The 23,151-nt window shown below is 34.3% G+C and overlaps 1 protein-coding gene and 1 long non-coding RNA gene across 2 annotated transcripts; one reads left to right on the top strand and one right to left on the bottom strand.

The window, feature by feature from the left end:
• Positions 1-11,239: 11,239 nt before the first annotated feature.
• LOC107864114 (probable linoleate 9S-lipoxygenase 5) lies at positions 11,240-16,052 on the bottom strand. Its single transcript, XM_016710386.2, has 9 exons — positions 15,406-16,052; positions 14,491-14,777; positions 14,108-14,327; positions 13,728-14,015; positions 13,533-13,618; positions 13,340-13,447; positions 12,936-13,243; positions 12,591-12,854; positions 11,240-12,254 (listed from the first exon to the last, which is right to left on the bottom strand). Exons 1-9 carry the CDS (start codon positions 15,647-15,649, stop codon positions 11,486-11,488), a joined length of 2,574 nt encoding a protein of 857 aa, XP_016565872.1. The 5' UTR covers positions 15,650-16,052; the 3' UTR covers positions 11,240-11,485.
• On the top strand, positions 14,468-15,308 carry LOC124896518. The gene is made up of 2 exons (XR_007052867.1): positions 14,468-14,607; positions 14,697-15,308. It is a non-coding gene; the product is annotated as an uncharacterized LOC124896518 (long non-coding RNA).
• Positions 16,053-23,151: the final 7,099 nt, after the last annotated feature.

A 23,151-nucleotide genomic window follows, 5' to 3' on the forward strand; every position in this document is an offset into this window, starting at 1 on the left:
GACAGTAATTTTACTAATCACACCTATTTATAACGTCATCTTATTTTAATAATATTTTATTATAACAATCTGATTTTCTTTAAAATTAATTTTTCATATTATGTTTTACTTCTCAATAACGTCATTCTGCGTATCACAATAATAACGTTATTATAACGGTACATTCTTTGTAAAATTATCTCTCTATAACAACATATTCAAATGTCAAATATTATGTTTTGTAAGAAATATATTATGTAAAAATTAAAATAACAAAATATTTATGGTAATCATAATTAATATCATGCACACAGTAAATTTCAAGTATGAATATCTACTTTAAAGAAAAAATTATATTTAAATGGTGCACATCAATTATTTCATAACTTCACGAGGAAAAACTTGCTAATGTTTGTCTTTTTTATATTCATGCTCTTTCTAATTGTGTATGCTTTTGTTTATAATAGCTAAATAAGACTTGAACGTTAAATATCAATATACATGTATAACAGTAATAAAATTTTCAGATAAATACTGTCACTAAAGATAAATTTAACTATTTACTTAAGAAGAGGTAAAACTGCAGCAAGTATATACTGGAACTGTAAAGATTATTTTTCAAGTGATGTTAAGGTAGACATGACAAAGAGAAACAATTCAAAAGAAATATAAAGTAGCAGAAGAATAACACACATATATAAAATTGTAAGTTTAGAAAATTCAGGTTTTCAGTTAAGTTCTAGCAAGCTGGTAACTAAAGTTAATAGTACCATAAAAAATGTACAAGAATTGGATTTTCTCTTTTGTTCTCTTATTTTGATTGGACATAAAATTTAAGTAAATTGAACTTTTAAATTTTGTGAACTAGCTTTAACTAAAGATATATTTCCTCTATCTAAATGTTCTTGAATCTTGTCATTTTAATTCTAAACATGTTAGGTCAGGTAGGATACTGAAATTAAAAAGTTAAGTAAATTCATTAAAACTCTACTAAACTTGTCCCGCCAATACTTTAACACTTAAACTTAACTGAAATTTATATACCATCCTTAACAACTTCAAAGTTACTATTTTTGCCCCCCTCGTACATCTAACCAGGTCAAGCCTTAGTGTTGTAGGTCCACGCGCTTTTTAATTGATCCACGTCATTTAAAAAATCAATCCCTACTAAACCCGATTCAATTTATATTTAATTAAACAATCGACCCATTTTCAATACCCGACCCGCTTCAATCGAATACCTTTAATTATTTTGAAATCCATCAGTCTCTTCATTTCTCTCCTAATCAAATGCCCTAATTGCGAATTCAAAATTTTTGTGCCCAAATACTGAAATCGTTGAGAAATTTTTCACTTGAATCAAAGTATTTGTGCCCAAATACTAAAATCTTAGAAGTATTCTTCATTTACATAGTCTAGGATTTTAACCCATTCGTTATTTAAAGGAGTTAAAATTTTTCTGTTTTTGTTTTTTCGATTTTTGCTGATGCATGTGTTTTATTTTTTTTACTTTTTTGTAATTTGACAATGAATTTTGTGTCCACTGTGTTAAGGTTTCACCATGAAAAAATTTTACAATAAAAATCTCGAATTAAATACATCAGAGGTATTGTTATAGATTGTTTTGAAGTAGATGTTGATAAATTCTCTTACTTTGAATTTGTAGGATATGTCAAGAAAATTGGGTATAATTATTTATCTTGTATTGTTTATATTAGACCACCTAAGTCTTCTCACTTGGTTAAAGTTACATGTGATAGGGATATTTTGATATTGTACCTCAACTAAAAAATGGAGATATTGTTGAACTATTTGTGTCACGTTTAATTGAAGAGGCTATTATGGTTCCACCTGCTCTTGAATATGAAATTCATGTGGATGGAGAATCTAGTGCTTCTTTTGATAAAGAATCTAATCAAACATGTGAGGGTAGGCAGAATTCAGGATTTGAAGAGGCCACACAAACTCAAAAATCTACTGGTTAGTGTTGGTGAAAAGTTAGGTGGTGGGGCTTCTACTGGTGTTGGAGAGAAGGTTGGTGCACCTTCTACAGTTGTTGAAAGAGAAGGTGGGTGGGATTTCTGTTGGTGTTGATGAAGAGTTGTGTAGTGGGGATTCTACTGTTATTGGAGAAGAGGATGGTGTAGATTCTACAGGTGTTGGAGAAAAGGTAGGTGGGGCTTCTGCTGTTACTGAATTAGAAGTTTCAATTATTGAATCTGATTGGAAAAGTGCAAGTGAAAATAGTGAAGATTCAGGTCATGAAGACTTGTTTGTTGAAATTGATAATGAATATGGCAGTGATGTTCATGAGGAGGTTAGGACTTTGAGGGAAGGTAAGAGAGCTGTCAAACTAAAAAGGAAAGAAAGGGATCCTACAGCTGAAAAGGTTAAATTAGGCAACAAAAAATTGATATTGAATATATTGAGTATTTATTCAGGAAAAAAAATACTTTAGAGGATAAGATGGGTGGTGATAAGCCATATTTTGATTCAAATGAAGAGACTACCTTTGAAATAGACACTGATGTAGATGTTGATGTTGAAGATGAGGTCCAACAAGCTATAAGAAGTCGGAAAAAAATAAGAAAAGCAAAAAGATCAAAAAAATTGTGTTTGATCCTACTTGTAGGTTAGTTATTTGAGAAACTCATTTATATTTTGAAAATGTTAAGTAATTCAGAGAAGCTATTACTAGATATGCAGTTCAAGAACATGTAGAATTAGACAAGTTTGTTAATGAATCAACTAGGGTGAGAGTAAAATATGCAGATGATTGTCCTTGGTTATTGTTTGATAGTCATGATTCAAGTACAGAAAAGTTTATTGCAAAATTATATTTAACTGTATAAATATACTGCCATAATAAAAAATAAATTGATCAATTCAAAATATTTAACAAAAAGGTATAAGGACAGAATTATTTCTGAGCCAGGAATTAGAGTATTTTCAATTACAAAATTTGGTGAAAAAAAATTTGTAGGTGTATGTTGGTAGAACTGTTGCAAGAAAAGCCAGAAATATTATCTTGCAAGAAATTATGGGGGTGATCATATGACGAAATTTAAAAGAACATTAAATTATAGGGATGGATTTTTGAAGACTAATTCTGAAAGCACCTGTGTGGTGAGGTTTAGTAAAGAAACTTTTGAAGGTGGGAGAAAAAGATTTCAGTCATTTTATATTTGCTTTGATACTTTGAAAAAAGCATTTAAAGCTGGATGTAGGCGATGTATTAGGTTTGGTAGTTTCTTATTGAAAGGTATTTGCAAAGGACAATTGTTTGTAGCAGTCTGTAAAGATGGAACAACCAGATACTACCATTGGTCGGGGCAGTGGTTAAAGTTGAAAATATCTTCACTTGGAGATGATTTATTAGCCTTGTAAAGAATGATCTTGAGCTTGGAGATAGGACAGAATTAACAACCATTTCTGATATGCAGAAGGTTATTTTTTCTCCTTTATCTCTTTATTATCTGATTTTACTTAATTTATTATTATGTCACCTAATTTTTTATATTTTGTTGAAGGGTCTTGACACTTCTATTCATGAGTTGTTGTCAAATGCAGAACAAAAAATATGTGCAAGACACATTCTTGCTAACTGGTCCAAAGATTGAAAAGACATTGAAAGAAAAATTATTTTTCGAGATGTGCCAAGTCTACATATTAGTAAGAATTGAGAAAAAATCTAGATTTTATGGACTTGTTAGGTTACAAGATGATCTACTGTAGTACAATATTGAAAGATGGTATAAGGTCTACTTCAAAATTTTTAGTTGTTTTGATAGTGTTAACAACAACATGGCTGAAAGTTTTAGTTCATGATATTGGGTCTAAGACACAAGACTGTCATTATAATGCTTGAGGAAATAAGGATTAAAATGATGAGAAGAATTGAACAGTTGAGAAAATTCTCTGATACTTTAATAACAGATATTTCACTAATGGCTTTAAAAGTATTGAAAGAGAACACATCAAAATCAATAAAGTGTACACTTGAATGGAATAGTGAATATAATTTTGAGGTTAAGAACAATTGGAGTAATACCTTTATAGTGAATTTGAGTGACAAAACTTGTATTTGTAGATCTTGAATGCTAAAGGGTATACCTTGCTGTCATGCTATAGCCGCACTATATTTCAGAAGATTTGAGCCTATTAACTATGTTGCACATTGATATAGCAAATAAATTTACCTCAAGACCTATAACTACTTCATTCAATCTGTCACCGGAATGAAAATGTGGCCACAATCAACCAATCTTCCTTTCATACCACCTGAAACTAGAAAACTACCAGGCAAACCTAGTAAAAATAGAAGAAAAGAGCAATCTGAAAACAAGACAGGTAAACTGTCTAAAAAGGGTGAGATGACCTTCAATACTTGTCATGTCAATGACCATAATAAGAGGGGTTGTCCTTTTAGTGCAAAAGCTACTACTGATAGAGAAAGAGGGACAAGCTCAACAATGTCAAGTGTCGGTTCTTCTGCAGTAGCAAGTGAATCTCAACCAAGCACAAGTAGAGGAAGAGAAAGACCTAAGGGTTCTACAAAACAGGTAATCATTTGACTTCTTTATTTACTATTAATTCTTATTAAATAATTTTTTTTCTATTATACACTGCTACTGTTCCTACTCTAAATGTGGTTGGTGTGACTGAAAGAAGAAAAGGGTCTGTTGGTGTTGTTGGAAGGGGTAGATGGACTGTTGGTGTTGCTGGAAAGGGTAAAGGGTTTGTTGGTGTTACTGGAAGGGGTAGAGAAACTTTTGTTACTGCTATATCTTACGTCGGTGGTGTTGCTGGTAGGGTTAGAGGTATTTATGTTGTTGGTACATCTAATGTTAGTGGTGTTGCTGGTAGAGGTAGTGGGACAACTTTTAAAAGGACAACATTGGTTGGTATGAAAGTGCTACATACACAGAGTGATTTTACAATCCACAATGTAAGTTTAATGATTTCATAGTTTTGATGAATGTTTTGTTCAACTATGAACGAAGTTGTCTTTTTGAAAAATAATTATGCAGTTGTGACTGCAATGTAATGTTGTTCTCTATTAATTATGCAGTTGTGACTGCACTAGCTTAATCTATTTTGTCAAACAATTATGCAGTTGTGACTACAATGTATTCACAATCTTTGATAAAATATGCAGTCGTGGTTACACTATTTTGATGTGTAATTTTGACTATTGTTTTTATCATATCATTATGCAGCTGTGTCTGCACTTTGGTGAATATGACAATTTCATGCAACTAAATTTGCATTCTCTTATTGAATCATATTTGACAGTCCAACAATAACATCAACATTCCATTATAATCTCGAGGAAAACATTACACTAAGATATCATCCCACAAGACCTAACAAAATTTACTCAATTTCAAATACAATGCAAAGATAAAGAACTATATTACACTAAAAATAAGTCAAGAATAATTATAAAAGATCAAATTAATTTCAAAATAAATGATGATACACACCATTATATCAACTAACAACACCAAATTCTAAGATAACTTTATTGAGTCTTTCTTTACGTAGATCATTCCAAACCAATAGCTAGTAGCCGTAATAACAACACAATGAAAAAGAGTGCATTATCCTTAGTCCTTCCTTTAGCCATGTTACTTCTCCACTTCTTCTCTCTTTCTTTCATCTTTTCAATCTCTTCTTCCAGCTTCTTCAACTTCATATCTACACAATTATCATCTTTTTTGGATACTCTAGGTTTATCAACTTCTTCAGAAGTTTCCGCAATCAATTTTCAACCTCATTGAATGATGTAGACTTTTTATATTGAGATGATTCTATTAAATTCTCAAGCTCACTTAATTTTTTAATTAATTTAGGGATTACAAATTTGAACCTCGAATCTGTATTTTCTTTATCCCTCCAACATTAAAAATCGCAAGATTTGGACCCTTTCATGATTAAAAAGGAAGAAATCAGAATTCAATTGAATCAGTTGGGATAATAAAATGAGGAAATGGAAGCAAAATATGATCTTTACCCTATAGTAATTACATGCCCAATATCTTCTACCGGAATTCGTCGAAGTCCAAGATGTCTTCAAAGGCACCACAAATCCATGATTGCATCAAACCTCTTGGTTCAAAGATAAATCGCCCTCCTCCATACAAGGCTTACCCAAGATAATTGATCTTATTATGTGCTATAAAGAATTCATTCAAAAAATTACATAAAATGGAAAAAACTTGATAAGAAATCATAAATTTTTTAAAAGAAGAGATAAATTATAACTTATAATGAAGTAAAGGTCATGATTTTTTAAGAAATTTCAAATCTTGACTTGATTGAAGATGAGGTAAATGAGAAAAAATTAGGGTTCTTACAAGATTTGGGGCAAATGTTACCGTTGCCTCTATTTTTATTCTTTTTCCTTTAACTTTGTGGTAAATTTTGACCTCAACACGCTTTGATTTGATGGGGCAATACGCGTCCCTGTTGGATGGACAAGGGGGTGAAAATAGTACCCTTTGAAGTTGTTAAGGGGGGTGTATAAATGACAGTTAAGTTTAAGTGCTAAAGTAAGTTGGCGTGGCAAGTTTAGGGGGATGGGGGGAGGGTTTTAATGCGTTTTCTCTAAAAAGTTACTAACTATACATAGTGCTATTTTTGTAAACAGACAAAAACACATACAATAAAATAAAGAGAGTAACATGCTTTGTGTTATAAAAAAAGAAATAATAAAGAAGATGAGTAGAGAGAATAGAGAGAGTGATTCTTATTTCTTCTCTTGAGGGATGAGAGATTATCTGATTATGAATACAATGAACAAAACCCCTCTATTTATAGGGGAAATTTACTCATAGTCTGAGTAAAAGACAGATGCTTCAAATCCTAATAGATATCAAAGTAGATCTTGATATATCTTGATGGACATTCACTATAATGTAAATACATTTATAACACCCCCCCCTTGAATGTCTAGAAAGATAATGTGCCTCGTTAAAACCTTACTAGAAAAAATTCAGTAGGAAAAAAAATCTAGTGAAGGAAAAAGAGTACACATTTCTAACAATACGCATATCGGCTGCCTCATTAAAAACCTTACAAGGAAAATTCAGTAGGACAAAACCTCGTAAGAAAAAAAAGTACAGCATGTATTAACTCCCCCTAATGAGAACATCTGTGAACCTTTGCATCTCGATCTTATGCAACATCTTCTTGAAAGTTGCAATTGGAGAAGATTTGGTGAATAAATCAGTCACATTGTTAGTTGAACTAATCTGTTGCATGTTAATATCATTATTCTTTTGTAACTCATGTATGTATAAAAGCTTTGGCAAAATGTGCTTCGTTCTATCTCCATTTATGAATCCTCCCTTAAGATATGCTATGTATGCTGAATTATCTCTGTATAAAATTGTGGATAGATTGTCATATTTCACACTACATTTTTCTCGAATGAGATGTATCATGGACCTCAACCATACACATTCTCGGCTTGCTTCATGAATAGCTATTATCTCAGCATGATTCGATGAAGTGGCTACGATAAACTACTTTGTATATCTCCAAGATATGGCAGTACCAACACATATGAACACATAGCCTATTTGAGACCGAGCTTTATGCGGGTCAGATAAGTACCCAACATCAGCATGACCAATAAGATCGAGACTGCAATCTTTAGAATAAAACAAGCTCATGTGTTTTATTCCATTTCGATGTCTCATAGTAGGAGCAGAAATATACCTTGCTAACAAATTAACTGAAAAGACTATAGGTCTTGTAGTATTTACAAGGTACATGAGTGCATCAATTGCACTAAGATATAGTACTTCATAACCAATCCAATTCGATATATTTTGAATTTTAGCAAATAATCTATTGCTTTAAAAATTCTACAAGAGTTCCAATGATGTTTAAGCAATAAGCTTATACAATATAAGGATTATAAATAAGTTTCCCAGAAACTTTTATATGCTTCAAGCATTTTGAATCCTTAAAAGTTTTTCACATAAGTTTTGTCAAGTGACAATATTCAACATTTTATGAGTGACATCTTCAAATATCCGGACTGCAAATCAAATAAGTTTAATACTTACCAAGATGCATCCTTTCATGTCACTTGATAAATATTTCTACGTTAGCATGCTTAAATTTACGTAGAATTAAGGTCCTCGTAATCTTTCATAATATTGCACCAATATTGTGTCAAAGATATTGATGATATATCATTTAGTATCAGTTCACAATGCGACATAACATTTTGAGATGTCATCACTTCATTATTTTCAGGTACATGAACCTCTCATAAGGTTTCATGAAGTGTTATGTCGTAGGCTCTTCAAGAGCTCATTGCCTTCTTATTATGATTATTTGCTCCTTATTTTTCAAAGACTATTTCATTTGGAATCGATTAGTCTACCACGCTTCACGCATGCATAGACTTTGTCCTTTAGGAACAAAAAATAAGAGCACTTGCGTTTAATATGAGATGCTTTCGGCAATTGACTTGAATTATCTTTTGGATGAGGATCTGGTGATAATTCCTAACATATTTCATAGCACGTATAATCTCCCCCTTATGTTAGGAAAACTAACATACATCCTCTACTTCTTTGAGGAATCCATCTTTGTGCATTATGGTATATTCATTAATCGTATACCGCACATCAAAATTATTAGATTGAATAATTGGTTCTGGACCTTGAACCAATTGAGAGGGAAGAAATAATCATAATTTATTGGTCTAATGCATACAAATGCTATTGCAATATATCATATTTTAGATCAATACATAAAGTTTTGTTCTCATTAATAATGATTTAGCTACTTATCAAAGGCATTCAATGCCAAACCATCATCATTAAGATAACTTTCTTGATTGCACAATCTGAAAATTATGTTCTTAACTCAATTTTATTAAGCAAGCAACTTTATAAATGTCAAACTGCAGGTTGACAATGAATGTACATGTGATCATCTTATTGATGCATCTTTTCAACATATCACATGATAGATGAACAAGCCCATATTCACCTTTTATATTTTTCAGATTTAAGAAATTCAATCCCAACATTAGTTGGTCCAACTAACTTATCATGAGAACAAGCGACATAAACAATTCTCGAAGAACCTTCTAGTTCTTCAATACATGTCTAATATTCAATATGCACATCTTCGAGATGTCACAATCGTTCATATCAATATATGAACTTTTATTCTAGTAAACTCCAAGTTTACCATGACAGGTACTTTTTTCTTTAGTAAATTTCAGATTTACTATTACATGAATAAATTTCAGATTTACTACTTTAAAAGTAGATTTCGAAATAACTCTTCTCAGTTATTCTACCTCATTCGGAGGTAAGTTGTGATACCATCACAATCAAGTGCACGTTTGCATTAATAAGCTTCTCATTCCCCAGGAATGAAATATAATCATGCCTTAAGCGTATCAAATTATGATAGCTACTACAAAAGCAAATTGAGGCATGCATATGATTTATTACTACCACATTCAATTCAGGGAATAGAGCATATCAATGGGATATATTTCATGACTTTTCATCAAATACCCATTATTTTGCCTTAGCCATCATAATATCATCAATACATGCATTGAGATCCAATCTCAACGTCTTATCCATATAAAGGCGTCTTAGGCATAAATTGATGGGACTTGAACCCAACATATTATCATCCCTTTTGATAATATTGTTCTTGAGAAATAAATTTAAAACATAAATGGTTCCAAATCAATTATTTATCTCAAATTCAACAATAATGATATTATTAGTAGCAAAAGATAAATAACATAAAAAATTTCTAACCTTGAAATCCTTAAGATTTATAATCTCACCTTGTTTGACAGAGTCTCGTGCTGATAACGTGTTATAAAACAAGAAATAATAAAGAAGAAGAGTAGAGAGAATAGAGAGAGTAATTCTTATTTCTTCTCTTGAGGGATAAGAGATTATCTGATTGTGAATACAATTAACAAAACCCCTCTTGAGGGATGAGAGATTATCTGATTGTGAATACAATGAACAAAACCCCTCTATTTATAGGAAAAATTTACTCCAAATCCTAATAAATATCAGAGTAGATCTTGATAGACATTCACTATAATATAAATACATTTATAACACTTTGAAATTTTTAGTATTAGATTTTGTTGGTTTATAAGTTCCATCCATATCTTGTTTTTTTAAACCACTATTTCAACCATACTTACCACTAAACCTTCACAAATAATTACATTACATGCTAAGTACAATTAATTTTGTTCTTCACGGGTCAATTTTAACAAATTTGGGCCTTCTTTAGGTGATTCCCAAGTGATGACATAAAATTCCTCAATTTGGGCCGACCATAAAAGCCCACCAGTGCTTCCACGAAAGCTTGGAGATGGGTGTTTGGGTCCAATTGTGAAGCCCATTGATGCTTTGGGCTCGGCCTCTTTGGTGTCTGATTGGGTGTTCTCATTTATCATAACCTTGATGGGACGGTGTGTCATGATGCACTTGAATGATTGCTTTCATAATGCAGTTGTCTGCGGTTTTTGAGGAGATAGATGGGATGTAAAGGGAAGCTTGAGTTGCCATGGCTATAGAACAACTGGATTGAGAAGTATTTGTGAAAAATGAGAATAAGAATGAAAATAGAATGGGTGGTGGAGAAATTAATGGATACAGAATAAGGTGATATTATATATTTGGGCCAATTAGAATGTGTGTTTTGATATGCACACTAAACAAGTTAGCTAAGACCTCAACCTTGTATATTAGGCCATGTTATGTGTCCAAAAGGATTTTGGTCAAGACATGACATGCCATCCATTTTTTTAAAAATAGTTAAATTACATAACCAATCCTTAAATTTGTAGGACATTCCGTTTAGACACCAGAACCAAGTCTTGTTTCGGTTGAATATCTCAACTCCTAATAAAATATTTGAATTAGACACTTTCTGTTAAGAATTTTGGACTTCTTTTTTTCATTTGTTATCATTTATCTATTAGATAATTAAGTTTAGAGTTTTTCTACTTCTTCCCCTAAGAAACTAAAAAGAAATGTTTGCTAATAAATCATGGCTATAGAATTTATTTCAATTAGGATGATTAGACATATAACCTCTCTTTGTTGAATTCATATGCTATGTTTTGGCATCTGTCTGGTTTATTTGTCTGCCTTTTTCTCTGTAACTGTATAAGCATGTCTGCTTGTAACTGCACTATATCTTCTACCAAAGTGTAGTCTGAAGACCATAAAGATACGTATTCTTTTACCTGGTAACTTATAAAAGCATATTTAGAAACTGCATAAAGAGTACTATAGGTCACAATAGTAACTAAGAATTCAAAATATTTGGATAAGTAATTGCCAAAGAAAGTGTTCTTTGACAGTACAAATAGTAACTAAGAAAAAAAGACTGAAAGGAGGAAGTATCATCAAAGGAAGCAGAGGTCATAGCTGTACCAAAACTTGTGTAATTTCATATACAGCAGACCATTTTATGTCATGTAACTTCAGATTGAGACACTATTTGGGATTCCCTTCCCAGTAAGTCCTGTTGCACTGTTGTCACCAGAGGCATTTGGACATAGTAATGTATAAGGCATTTGTACAGGTCCATTTCTGTTCTTGAATGTACTGTCATTGTTCCTATCCATTATGCTTTTCTCTATTTCAATCAGTTTGTCGCGGAATCTCTCCAATGCATGTCGTGGTTGAGTGTCACTAGTCCATTCAGGAGTGTCTCTTTGTCCGAGATAAATCTCGTCTGTGGAATGCATGGATAACATCTCTATCAAAGATATGCCAAGAAGTGTTTGGAATTGGGCTGTGATTGTCTTTAGGTAAGCAAGTTCATGGTTTGACTCAAGCTCAGCATACTCAGGGGTGCCTGGCTCAGGCATGAATCGTCGGCTTATTGTTGGGCGATTTGGGAGGTAACCAGCATAAGGATATTGCCCGAAATTAACTGCTGCATGAAGAGCAGAAGCCACCCATATTATTGTGGTGCATATTTGGATTAGTTCAGCTTTCGTTTGCATCTGAGGCCACCACTTTTCGTCTTTCAAGTCACCATGACCTTCATCGTGAACTTCTGTCCACCATGATTGGAGTTCAGTGTCATCTCGAATCATGTCATCTGTTGTGTAATACAACGAGCAGTAGTCGTTAACCCAGCCTTCTATTGCTGACCATATCTCAAGTCCATCAACAGCATAAGGATAATCCTTTATCAGAAGTTTAAGGCCATGAGGCTCACTTGGGTCTGGCACTGCAACTCCTCTGAAATTGAAAAAGAAAAAATGAGGCTTGTTTCTTGGCAAACATGGATATGACATTGAGTTTTAAGTTGTACACTCTTTGTTTCAATTTGTTCATCTTACTTTCCTTTTTGGTCCGTTTAAAAAAGAATGTCTCTTTCCTGTTTGGTCAACTCTTTAATTCCAACTTTCCACATGGTATGTTTAACGACAAGATTAAAGGATATTTTGATACATTTTATGTATCTTTAGTTTAAGACCATATAATTCAAAAGTCATCTTTACTTTCTTAAACTCCGTGTCAATTCAGAACTAGACAAACAAATTGAAACGGAGGGAGTAACAACTACTGGCCTACCTCTTAAGCAGATCTGCAGGGAGTGCCTGCTCAGTAAACACCCAATTCTTATAGATGGAAGAACACATTTCTAAGGCATACTTGGATGGGAATACCGTCAATTCAAGTACCCCACCTGCACTAATGAGAATATGCCTAGCTAAAGCATTGATGTTCATTGTATCGCGGAAATGGGGTTGTAGAAGCTTATAGATTGGATGAAGCACACTCAATTGTCTGTTTGTTGCTATAATGAATGGCTCTATCACTGCATGGGTGTTCAACCTGGAAGCAAAGTAGCAAAATCAATAGAGTGACTTCAAGAGGTGACATTCATTGCATCTAAATTCTACAATTCTAGCGCACCAGTGACTGACGAGCTGATGATATCCAGAGTCATTCACAGCAACATAAGCTTTGGCCAGATGCCAGACATAGCCTTCAGCGCTCTCATCGCTACACGGGGTAAATATTTGACTGCTGGAACCATGTTTATCTCCTTGTGGATGTGGTAAGCTCAGTTCAATTGCAAGTGGCTGCAACGTTCCATCATCTCGGAGTAGAAGGAGGGTACGACTAGCATAGATCTTTGTGGTTGTTGAGTTAACCCGTTTAAGGTAAGGCATAAGTATATCATGATAATCTAAGATGAATAGCCGGTTATGCTTAATTGCCTGTGACACAAAAGATGAAAGCGTAAACATATAGCATCTAAAGCGGAGACAGATGATAGAGTTCAGATACAAAGAATACAAATAAAGATATATTACATCATCCACAGTTAGTCCATCCATGTAAGTTTCAATGTGCTCCCTCGTTATTTTACTGGTTTGGTTGCCATACACTTCAGGATTTAACTTGCTTGTCGGTGGAAATTCCTGATAGGCATTTAGTCTTTTAGTACTTTCCATTCAGAGTGAAGGAATACACAGAAAAAAAAAAGGATTCGTAATTGATATTTACCTGCATACGTTGGATGATCAAAGGGTTAACTCCAGCCAGCATTTCACGTCCAAACTCTTCATCTGTCCTCCATGCCGAGTTATCTTCTGTAGTTTTCTTGAAAGGGTTCACAATTAGTAAGCTATCTTTTCACCTTCGGAAGTAGTTAGAGTCTAAACTTCATTGTTGAGACTGATTGAAGGGAACACATAGTACCTTTAATTACATGAGGAATTGGAAATTTATGAAATTGCACTTTGAACATTTTCCATGGCATGCATCCTTCTGCAGCGTTATCTTTGTAGAATCCTAGTACATGTTTGAAGCTGATGAACTCATTAAAAGGTCTGGCTAACAGAGATGCGGTTTGTGGAATTATGACCCGGCCAATTGATGTGGCACTATATGCAAGGAAATCTTTAAACTTCACATGGTTGAAACATTCATCTCGCGGAACATAAATGTTCAAACTCGGAAGTGGCAACCGGCTCTCTAAGCTAGAATCTGCAACAGCAAACTTAAACTCCACTCAGTTTATCTTTTGGTGGTTGTAAAAGAAGAAGATATGATGACATTAAATATGTTTGAAACAGAACCTCTTTTAGTCAGTGGACGGCCTGTTCTGCCTCTGCGAGGATATGGATGATCCTTAGATCCACCAAGCACAGGTCGATCATATCCTAAATCATTGTAGACTGCATAGTCATAAACTCTATCCCATTCTTTGAGCATGCCAGAACCTGTACCCCGAAGATTAACGAGCTCCTCATTCCTGTATGGCTGAAGGGGTTCTGGCGTGTTGCATGGCAGGTATGTCTAGTAACACCAAAAGTTAAAATTTTGAATCAAGTCCTTTTACCTATCTTTATGGATTTTCGCTTAGAAAATTGAAGTGTATTCTCAACATATGCTTGACTGATTATTCATGTTTTTTCAAAGCATCGCTAGTGTTCCTGAAGTAAGGTAAGAATATGGATACCTTGTTGCTGAAAAACACGCGATCATAGTTGTAGCGATGTGCGGGATACACCCAAGAATTGCAGACAAAATGAACTTCACCATGTCCAGGAACATCTTGTAAAGTGAGTGTCTTCAGGTAAAACTGGCTATGATGATAGTTCTTTATAATGAAAGCACCAGGAACTCCTATTGACTCATCCCAGTCAAATGTAATATTGACTGCAGCTTCTTCCACTGATATCCAAGTCTTGGAGGATGTCCATTCCAAAATTGCTGGTTTTCCCAACTTCCCTTTTGATCCATTTCCTAAGAAGAGAGACACAAAATTTATGCTTCAAGGTTGTTGTGCAGAATAGTATACATTGTGCAGGACTGCAGGTAATTCATCGAGGCGTACGAGTTAGTAATTGAGTTAATCAATGATTCTTTCAAATATATGAAGGTGTCTACCCAAGGATGTGTCTTAGTGGTCAATGAAGTGCGTTGACAACAATGAAGTCTCAAGTTCAAATCCCAGTGGAGGCAAAAATACTAGATGGTTTTCTTCCTTTCTGTCCAAGCCTTAGTGCACAGTATTACTTAGTACCTGAATTAGTGACTGGTCGAATTCATCTCCTAGAATTAGTCGAGGTGCGTAAAAAAGCAATATATTTATTTGATTGGATGAAAAACTATAAAGCTCATCTTATATAGCTTCTTTGCTTCAAAATGGGAAGAAAATCATGGAAATAAAAACTTTAGCTCTATCCTGCCTCATGCTTTGATTGATGTATTGGCTATAAAGGACTAACCAGGCATACAGAACTCAGGATTTACACAAGTTTTCTTACTCTGCATGATAGCCACTGCATAAAAATCTAACAAGTTTCTTACATCGCATTTCTCAGCTCTACTAGGATCCACATATCATCAAATCAGAAGACACGTAAATTACCAGGATCAGCATGTACAGCACTAATGAGCTGTAGGGAGACATGTTTGCCAAAGAGCTCGTGCATTCGATCAAGAAAGGCAGAACCAGCATCATTGAAGTTCAATGCATTCTTCTTCCTCAATACAACTGTTCCCTTGATCTTGATGGAACTTGTACCGTTGCTAGGATCGCGTTCTATTCGAACATCATGCTGCTTCCCACAAACCGTTTCCAGCAATTTCTCCAGTATCTCTGTACACCCCATTGAGAAAAATGGAGAAGGTTTTGAGATGAAATGAAGAAAGAATGTGAACTTTCACTTTGTATTACTGCAACAAGAGTAGCAGATTTGTGTGTGCGCTCGGACTTTTTAAAAATATAATAACGTGTGCATCTCACTCACTCCTAAATTGCATAAGATTAGTGCATTTTTGGAAGGTCCAAGCAACTTTAACTTAGATTAGATTATAGTACTTGTATATTATTGGATGTCAATTGAGGCAAACCAATTTGGTTATAAGAAATTCTCAATTATCTTAGATGGAAAAGTTGACTTCATCTCTCATGTCTGGCAATTCTGTTATGGAAAAAAAAAGAGATCTTACGACATAAAATATTCTCACATTGTGCTCTTTTTGGTCAATGAAAAAACTTGCCAGCTGTGATATGCATGTGAAGAGAAGGATGATAATATTAAATATATTCTAAGGGCTATTTGGAAATGATTTCAAATGATGATTTGGAATCAGTGATATGGACTCATCTTCATTTTAAGTTGAACATATCAATTTAATTTTTAACTTGTATTTTTTTTTTCATAAATATAAAAGCCCCACAATTTATAAAAACTATCAAAAACTCCTCTAACTCTTATATTATCTTTAACGAATGACCAAACAATATTCCATAAACAAGGTATCACATTGTGCTGCTCTATTTATCCAATAAAAACTTGACAACAAACACTTTTAGAAATAGAGGTTTTGCCGTCACAACTCAATAAGAAAATTGTATTATAAAACCAACTCACTAAGTTGACACACGATAAAAAATATATTTTCAATAAAACACTGAGAAGCTTCTTGATTTTTTCGTACAAGAACGTTATACACTTTTAGAAATAGAGGTTTTGCCATCACAACTCAATAAGAAAATTGTATTATAAAACCAACTCACAAAGTTGACACACCATAAAAAATATATTTTCAATGAAACACTGAGACGCTTCTTGATTTTTTTCGTACCAGAACGTTATTATGTCTTCCTTTCTAATTGATTTAATTAAAATGTCTGTGAGAATCACCACTTTAGATTTTTTGGTGGGAAATTTCAATGGAAGAATACTGAGTGTTTTATTGTTTAGTAGTGTCAAATCTATGCGTGTGAAACAGGATGAAAACATTTTCTAAAGTTTTGAAACAATTCCCATTTCTCCCCCATCACTAGCCAACAAGCAAGATCCAGTTAACAAACTGATAGATCAGATTTTATTAAATATTCACACGCAGTGCACATTAAGTATTAGAAGTTGTAAATATTAAATAATAATAAAAGGGAAAGAGAAATTGTGCAAGAGTGTTAGAATGAATGAAGAGCTGAAATCATTTTTATCCTCTTATGGAAAAAAATTTCTTGTTAGATGTAAATATCAAAAAATAACTTTCTTATGAAAATCTATTTTCTGGAAAAATAAACATGTCGTATTAAATACCATAAAATGACTTCCGGGTGAAAAAAAAATATTTTCATTACCTAGACTTTAGCCAAATTAATTTTCACGTAGTAAGAAGCTGGTCAAGAGGAAAAGGAAAAAATATCCACATAACTAAATTCGCGTAAGTAAAATCACGTTTGTTAGTTGGTTAGGAGTTATTCATGAATAAAATTAATATGGTATTTGATTTTACGATAAAAAGACCTACATACCTGTAAGTTATGAAAGAATTTGAAGGAATGAGCTAGTTAAAATCTCTTCAATCCATCCTATATGTGTTGACATTCATCTTCTTGATGTGTTCCTTTTCTTGTATCTCAATGTTGCTATTTCGCAAATGTACTTTTAGCTGCATTGCATATATAATAAGATCATTGTCCAGAAACCATAAATGATAAAAACATGTTGTAGTTATTGTTAAGGCATGTGGAGTTTTGATGATATACATGTGAATGAAACATGTTGTGAAAGCTGGTCCATTCAAGTGTACAAAGAAAAGTTGCAGGCAAGGCTGTTGATAAGATGATACTGCGCATAGACAGGAGTGGATAAGCAAGAATATTCAGGACCCTTCTCAAACACTTATCACTCAGTAAAGTGGAAGAAAAATGCAATATTCAGAAGTGGAGTTGATCTAGAAGTTCAACAATGAGAAGAGTTCTGCAAGGATAAAGCAAAAGAGTCCTATTCAACCAGGGGAGGAGAAACGGCTACAACAAGGAGTGAAGTTACTTGATAGAAGAGAAAAGAAGAAAGAAGCAGAAATCAACAAGGACTCTATCACAGGAGTAATTATCAGGGTGCATACATACAACAAAGCACGATCAAGTAATTCACTCAATGCACTGAAAAGAAAATCAACAATCAGCATAACAGTTCACATACTTGAAGAAAACCTGGTCCCTTACTTAGCAAGTCATAGACTGTGTAGTAGGTAGGTTCTTTGTGTTGTAATGAGTCATTGTTCTAGTCTCAGTAATCTATAAACTGAGTTAGGAATTGTGTCTTCAAGTTGGGAACTCGAAGACTTGGGAACACTTGTCTTGAGAAGATTTGTGTTTTTGTAGCGATAGGAGTTAGAAGTTTTAATTCCTAGTTAACAAGAAGTTTTGTATTTATGTTGATTGTTGAGGCTCAAGTATTATAGTGAAGTTGGGGTTAAATCCTGTAGAGGTACAGGTCATGATTTTTTACACCTTTCTAGAGCCGGGTGTTTTTCGCATAAAAACACTGTGTTTAGTATTTACTTCTGTGAACCACGTTTACTTACTTATTCCACAGATAGGCTAGGGCTCATACTCTAACAAGTGGTCTCAGAGAGAGGTTTTCTTAAATAAGGCTAATACCTAAGAAAATATCAATATGATGAATTCCGCACCTCCTATTGGTCACAATGAAGGTCAGTCAACTACTAGACCTCCACTTTTTTATGGCTCTCATTTTATCTGGTGGAAAGCAAGAATGGAGATGTTCATTCAAGGTAAAGATTATGAATTATGGGATAGGATTACTGATGGTCCCACTATTCCAATGAAGATAGTTGATGGTGAACAAGTTAAGAAAGTTAGGAGTGAATTTACTCTAGATGACTTGTTGGCTTTGAAAAAAAATGCAAAGGCCAAGAATATCTTGGTTTGTGGACTAGGACCTGCTGAATACAACAGGGTATCCACTTGCACTACTGCCAAAAAAAATTGGGATGCAGTGGTAAATGCTCATGAAGTCACTTCTCAAGTAAGAAAGTTCAGGATCTCTCATTTTCACTGAGTATGAGGCATTCAAAATGAAAGAAAATGAAACCTTGCACGACATGATGAGTAGGCTTACCACTTTAACAAATGAGTTGAATTTCTTAGGAAAAGTCATCCCTGAGGAAGAACAAGTTAAAAAGGTACTGAGGGTGTTACCAAAATCAAAATAGAATGTCAAGGTGACTGCAATTAGAGAGGCGAATAAGAATCTTGAAGGTATGACTCTGGATGAACTAGTAGGGAACTTATGGACTTATGAAATGAAAGTTGATTGAGTCAAAGAACGAGCATCTCCTAAGAAAATCTTAGCATTGAAGGCTTCTGAAAGTGATGATGAATTTGACCTTTATAAGGAGCAAGTTGTCTTCATAACAAAGAACTTCAGCAAATTCTTCAAGAAGAAGAAGGGAACAGGTACTAAGAAACGTTCCAATAACAATCCAAATGGGTGCTAAAAATATGGAAAAACTGATCATCAGATTAGGGAATGTCCAGTCTGGGAAATTGAATGGAAAAAGAAAAGGGTTGAAAGAAACTGTAGGCAAAAAGGAAAGAGGAGCATGCAATGATAGCAGCCTGGGGATCTGATTTTGATGAAGATGAAGTTGATGAAACTACATTCATGGCTCTTGGGGATTCAGTTCTAGATGAAGAATATGAGGACTCTAAGGTAAGTATACTCGAACTTAAAGAAAAAATGGAATTGTTCTCTAAGTCAAAACTTATTTCTTTGATGAATGCATTGATTAATGATTTTCAAGAGTTAACCTCTGATAGGGATGAATTGTTCAATAGTCTGGGAAGTCTTAAATTTGATCTCATTGATTTAAGGGCTTGCTCAGATACAGTTGACAAGGAAAGTTGCATACTCAAGAAACAGGTTGCAGAACTTGAGATTTCAAAAAATGATTTCAGATCTGAAGTTCTCAAATTAAATCTCACTGAAAATGGAAAGAAGACCATGAGTAAAGAACAAAAAACTGTTGAACTTGATCTTGTTAAATACAAACAAGAATGCCATGATTTAACTGAAAAAATAAATGAGTTGAATCAGGAAATATCTAAACTCAAATTGGATCTTGAAAGGGCTAACAAGTGGACAAACTCCTCTAGAATTGTTCACAAACTAAGTGAGAAAAACTTCAATGAAAAGGCAGGTTTGGGATTCCACCAAAGTTTTGATGATCCAAAAGATTTATGTTTCATTTGTGGAAACCTTGGACATCCTACCACTGAATGTCCAGTAGCTGCAAAAAGCAGATTAGCTAGTCAAAATCTGGCTAACAGATCTTCTCAGACCAAAAGGAACAAAACCAGTTCTGGTCAGAGAAACAGGTTGCACTACGTGTTGCCAGCATGGACTACGAGAAATTTAATTCATCCTTTCACTCATAAATCAGGACCCAAGATTGTCTGGGTTCCTAAGGTTAACCTTTGAATTCTTTTGCAGGAGAAGGTGAAAGGAAACAAAAGGCACTGGTATTTGGACAGTGCTTGCTCAAGACACATGACTGGTGATAAGAAAAAAGTTTCTTTCACTATCCAAAATAAATGAAGGAGGAGTCTCTTTTGGTGATGGAAAAAAGAGAATCATAACTGGAATTGGAAAGATTGGCTCATCTGAGTCAAAAGCATTAGAGGATGTCTATCTTGTAGAAGGACTAAAGCATAATCTGTTGAGCATCTCTCAGCTGTGTGATAAAGGTAATAAAGTTATTTTTAGTGCTGTAGGAGTCAAGGTCAAAAAGATGGATACTAAAGAGGTTGTGCTCACTGCAAGGAGATACAAAAATATATACAAAGCTGACATCATGGCACTACCAGGACCAAAGATGACTTGTCTAAGTGCTATAAAAAATGATCCCCCTCCTTTGGCACAGAAGACTTAGTCATGAAAGTCTGAAACAACTCAGCATAATTTCATCCAAAGACATGGTATTGGGATTACCGAAGACCAAGTTCAAGGAAGAAAAGCTATGTAGTGCATGTGTAAGGGGGAAGCAGGTAAGATCCTCTTTTAAGTCAAAGAACCATGTTAGTACTACCAAGTGTCTTAACCTGGTTCATATAGACTTATGTGGACCCATGAGACTTTAAAGCAGAGATGGAAAAAGGTATGTGTTTGTAATTGTTGATGACTATTCCAGGTTTACTTGGACTTTGTTTCTAGCCTCTAAAGAAGATGTCTTTGATGTCTTTGAAATCTTCATTAAGAAAATTGAAAAGAAACTGGGTACTTCTTTAGTTTCCATAAAGTCTGACCATGGTTCAGAATTTGAGAATGTTAAATTCTTGAAATACTGTTCAACAAATGGTATAGATCATAGCTTCTCATCTCCTAGAACACCACAACAAAATGGAGTGGTGGAAAGGAAAAATAGAACCTTGGAAAATATGGCTAGAACAATGATGCTTGCAGCAAATATTACTAAAAACCTTTGGGCTGAGGCTATAAGTACTACAGCATATATCATAAATAGATGCATGATCAAGCCTTTGTTAGAAAAGACTCCCTATGAATTACTAAAAGGAAGAAAGCCTAGCATATCTCACCTTAGAATCTTTGGATGTAAATGTTTCATACATAATAATGGAAAGGATAATTTGGAAAAAATTGATGCTAAAAGTGATGAGGAAATCTTCTTAGGATATTCACTTCATAATAAGGCCTATATGGTTTTAAATAGCAAAACTAACTGTGTTGAAGAAAGAATGCATGTAATCTTTGATGAATCCTATGTTAAGACTAACCTGCAGGAGGCAGTGACACTGAGGAACAGGTTATACGACCCGGTGCATCAACTAGTGCTACCAAACATAGAGATATTTCAATAGGGGGAACTGAAGCTGAGGGCACAGTGATAGGGGGAACTGAGCATACCCCAGCTCAGCACATCAACAATGATCCTGGTAGCTCACCAAACTTGATTCCAAAAGGATATAAGTATCAAGGATCACATCCCATTGAGAATGTTCTTACTGATCTCTCATCTGGGATCACCACAAGGTCTGAATTGAGAAGTATATGTGCCTTCAAGGCATTCCTGTCAAAGATTGAGCCAAAGAAGATAACTGAAGCATTGCTTGATACTGATTGGATCATAGCCATGAAGGAAGAGTTGAATCAGTTTAAGATAAGCAAAGTATGGCACTTAGTTCCTCTCCCTAAAGATAGATCAGTAATTGGGACTAAATGGGTGTATAGAAATAAAGTTGATGAGCATGAAATAGTTACAAGAAACAAGGCAAGATTGGTGGTTCAAGGATACAATCAAGAAGAAGGAATTGACTTTGATGAGACTTTTGCTCCTGTAGCAAGACTTGAAGCTATAAGATTACTTGTTGCTTTTATTGCATACATGGAGTTTATCCTTTATCAGATGGATGTGAAGAGTGTCTTCCTAAATGGCATTATCAAGGAAAAAGTGTATGTTAAACAACCTTCAGGATTTGAAAGCAAGGAGTTTCCAGATCATGTGTACAAATTGGATAAAGCCTTGTATGGGTTGAAACAAGCTCCAAGAGCTTGTATAAGAGACTTTAAAAGTTTTTATTGAAACATGGACATACCAGAGGTAAAATTGATAATACCTTCTTTTTGAAAACTAATGGGAAGGATTTGTTAGTTGTGCAGGTGTATGTGGATGATATTATTTTTGGCTCAACAAATATGAGTATGACTCATGAGTTTGCCAAACTCATGAGTTGTGAATTTGAGATGAGCATGATGGGAGAGCTGAATTACTTCTTGGGTTTGCAAATAAAGCAGTCAGCTTCAGGGACAATGATTCACCAACAAAAGTATGCCAAAGAGCTTCTCAAGAGATTCTCCATGGAAGAGGCAAAAGAGATAAGTACTCCTATTGCCACTGCCACAAAGATGGAATTGGATAAAACAGCTTCAGATGTAGAGCAAAAGATGTATAGAGGTATGATAGGGTCATTATTGTACCTCACAGCAAGCAGGCCTGACATTGTGTTCAGTGTAGGGCTATGTGCCAGGTTTCAAGCAAAACCCAAAGATTCTCATCTAAAATTTGTGAAGAGAATCTTCAGATACTTGAAGGGAACCAGTGATCTTAGCTTATGGTACCCCAAAGGTAGTAACTTTAATCTGATAGGTTACTCAAATGCTGATTATGCAGGATATCTGGTGGACAGGAAAAGCACTACAGGAATGGCATACTTTCTTGGATCATGTATGACTACCTGATCCACTAAGAAGAAAAATTCAGTTGCTCTATCTACTGCAGAAGCTGAATATGTTGTTGCAGGATCCTATTGTGCTCAATTGCTATGGAT

This window comes from Capsicum annuum, chromosome 3 (assembly GCF_002878395.1).
Source record: "Capsicum annuum cultivar UCD-10X-F1 chromosome 3, UCD10Xv1.1, whole genome shotgun sequence".
NCBI classification, from domain to species: Eukaryota; Viridiplantae; Streptophyta; class Magnoliopsida; order Solanales; family Solanaceae; genus Capsicum; species Capsicum annuum.

Excerpts from the sequence above, each read along its gene's own strand:
- LOC107864114 (XM_016710386.2), bottom strand. The coding sequence starts at position 15,649 with ATGGGGTGTACAGAGATACTGGAGAAATTGCTGGAAACGGTTTGTGGG. Across the intron at positions 12,855-12,935 it reads CATCAGCTCGTCAGTCACTG|GTTGAACACCCATGCAGTGA; the intron begins GTGCGCTAGAAT and ends CTTTGCTTCCAG. Across the intron at positions 12,255-12,590 it reads CCTGCAGATCTGCTTAAGAG|AGGAGTTGCAGTGCCAGACC; the intron begins GTAGGCCAGTAG and ends TTTCAATTTCAG.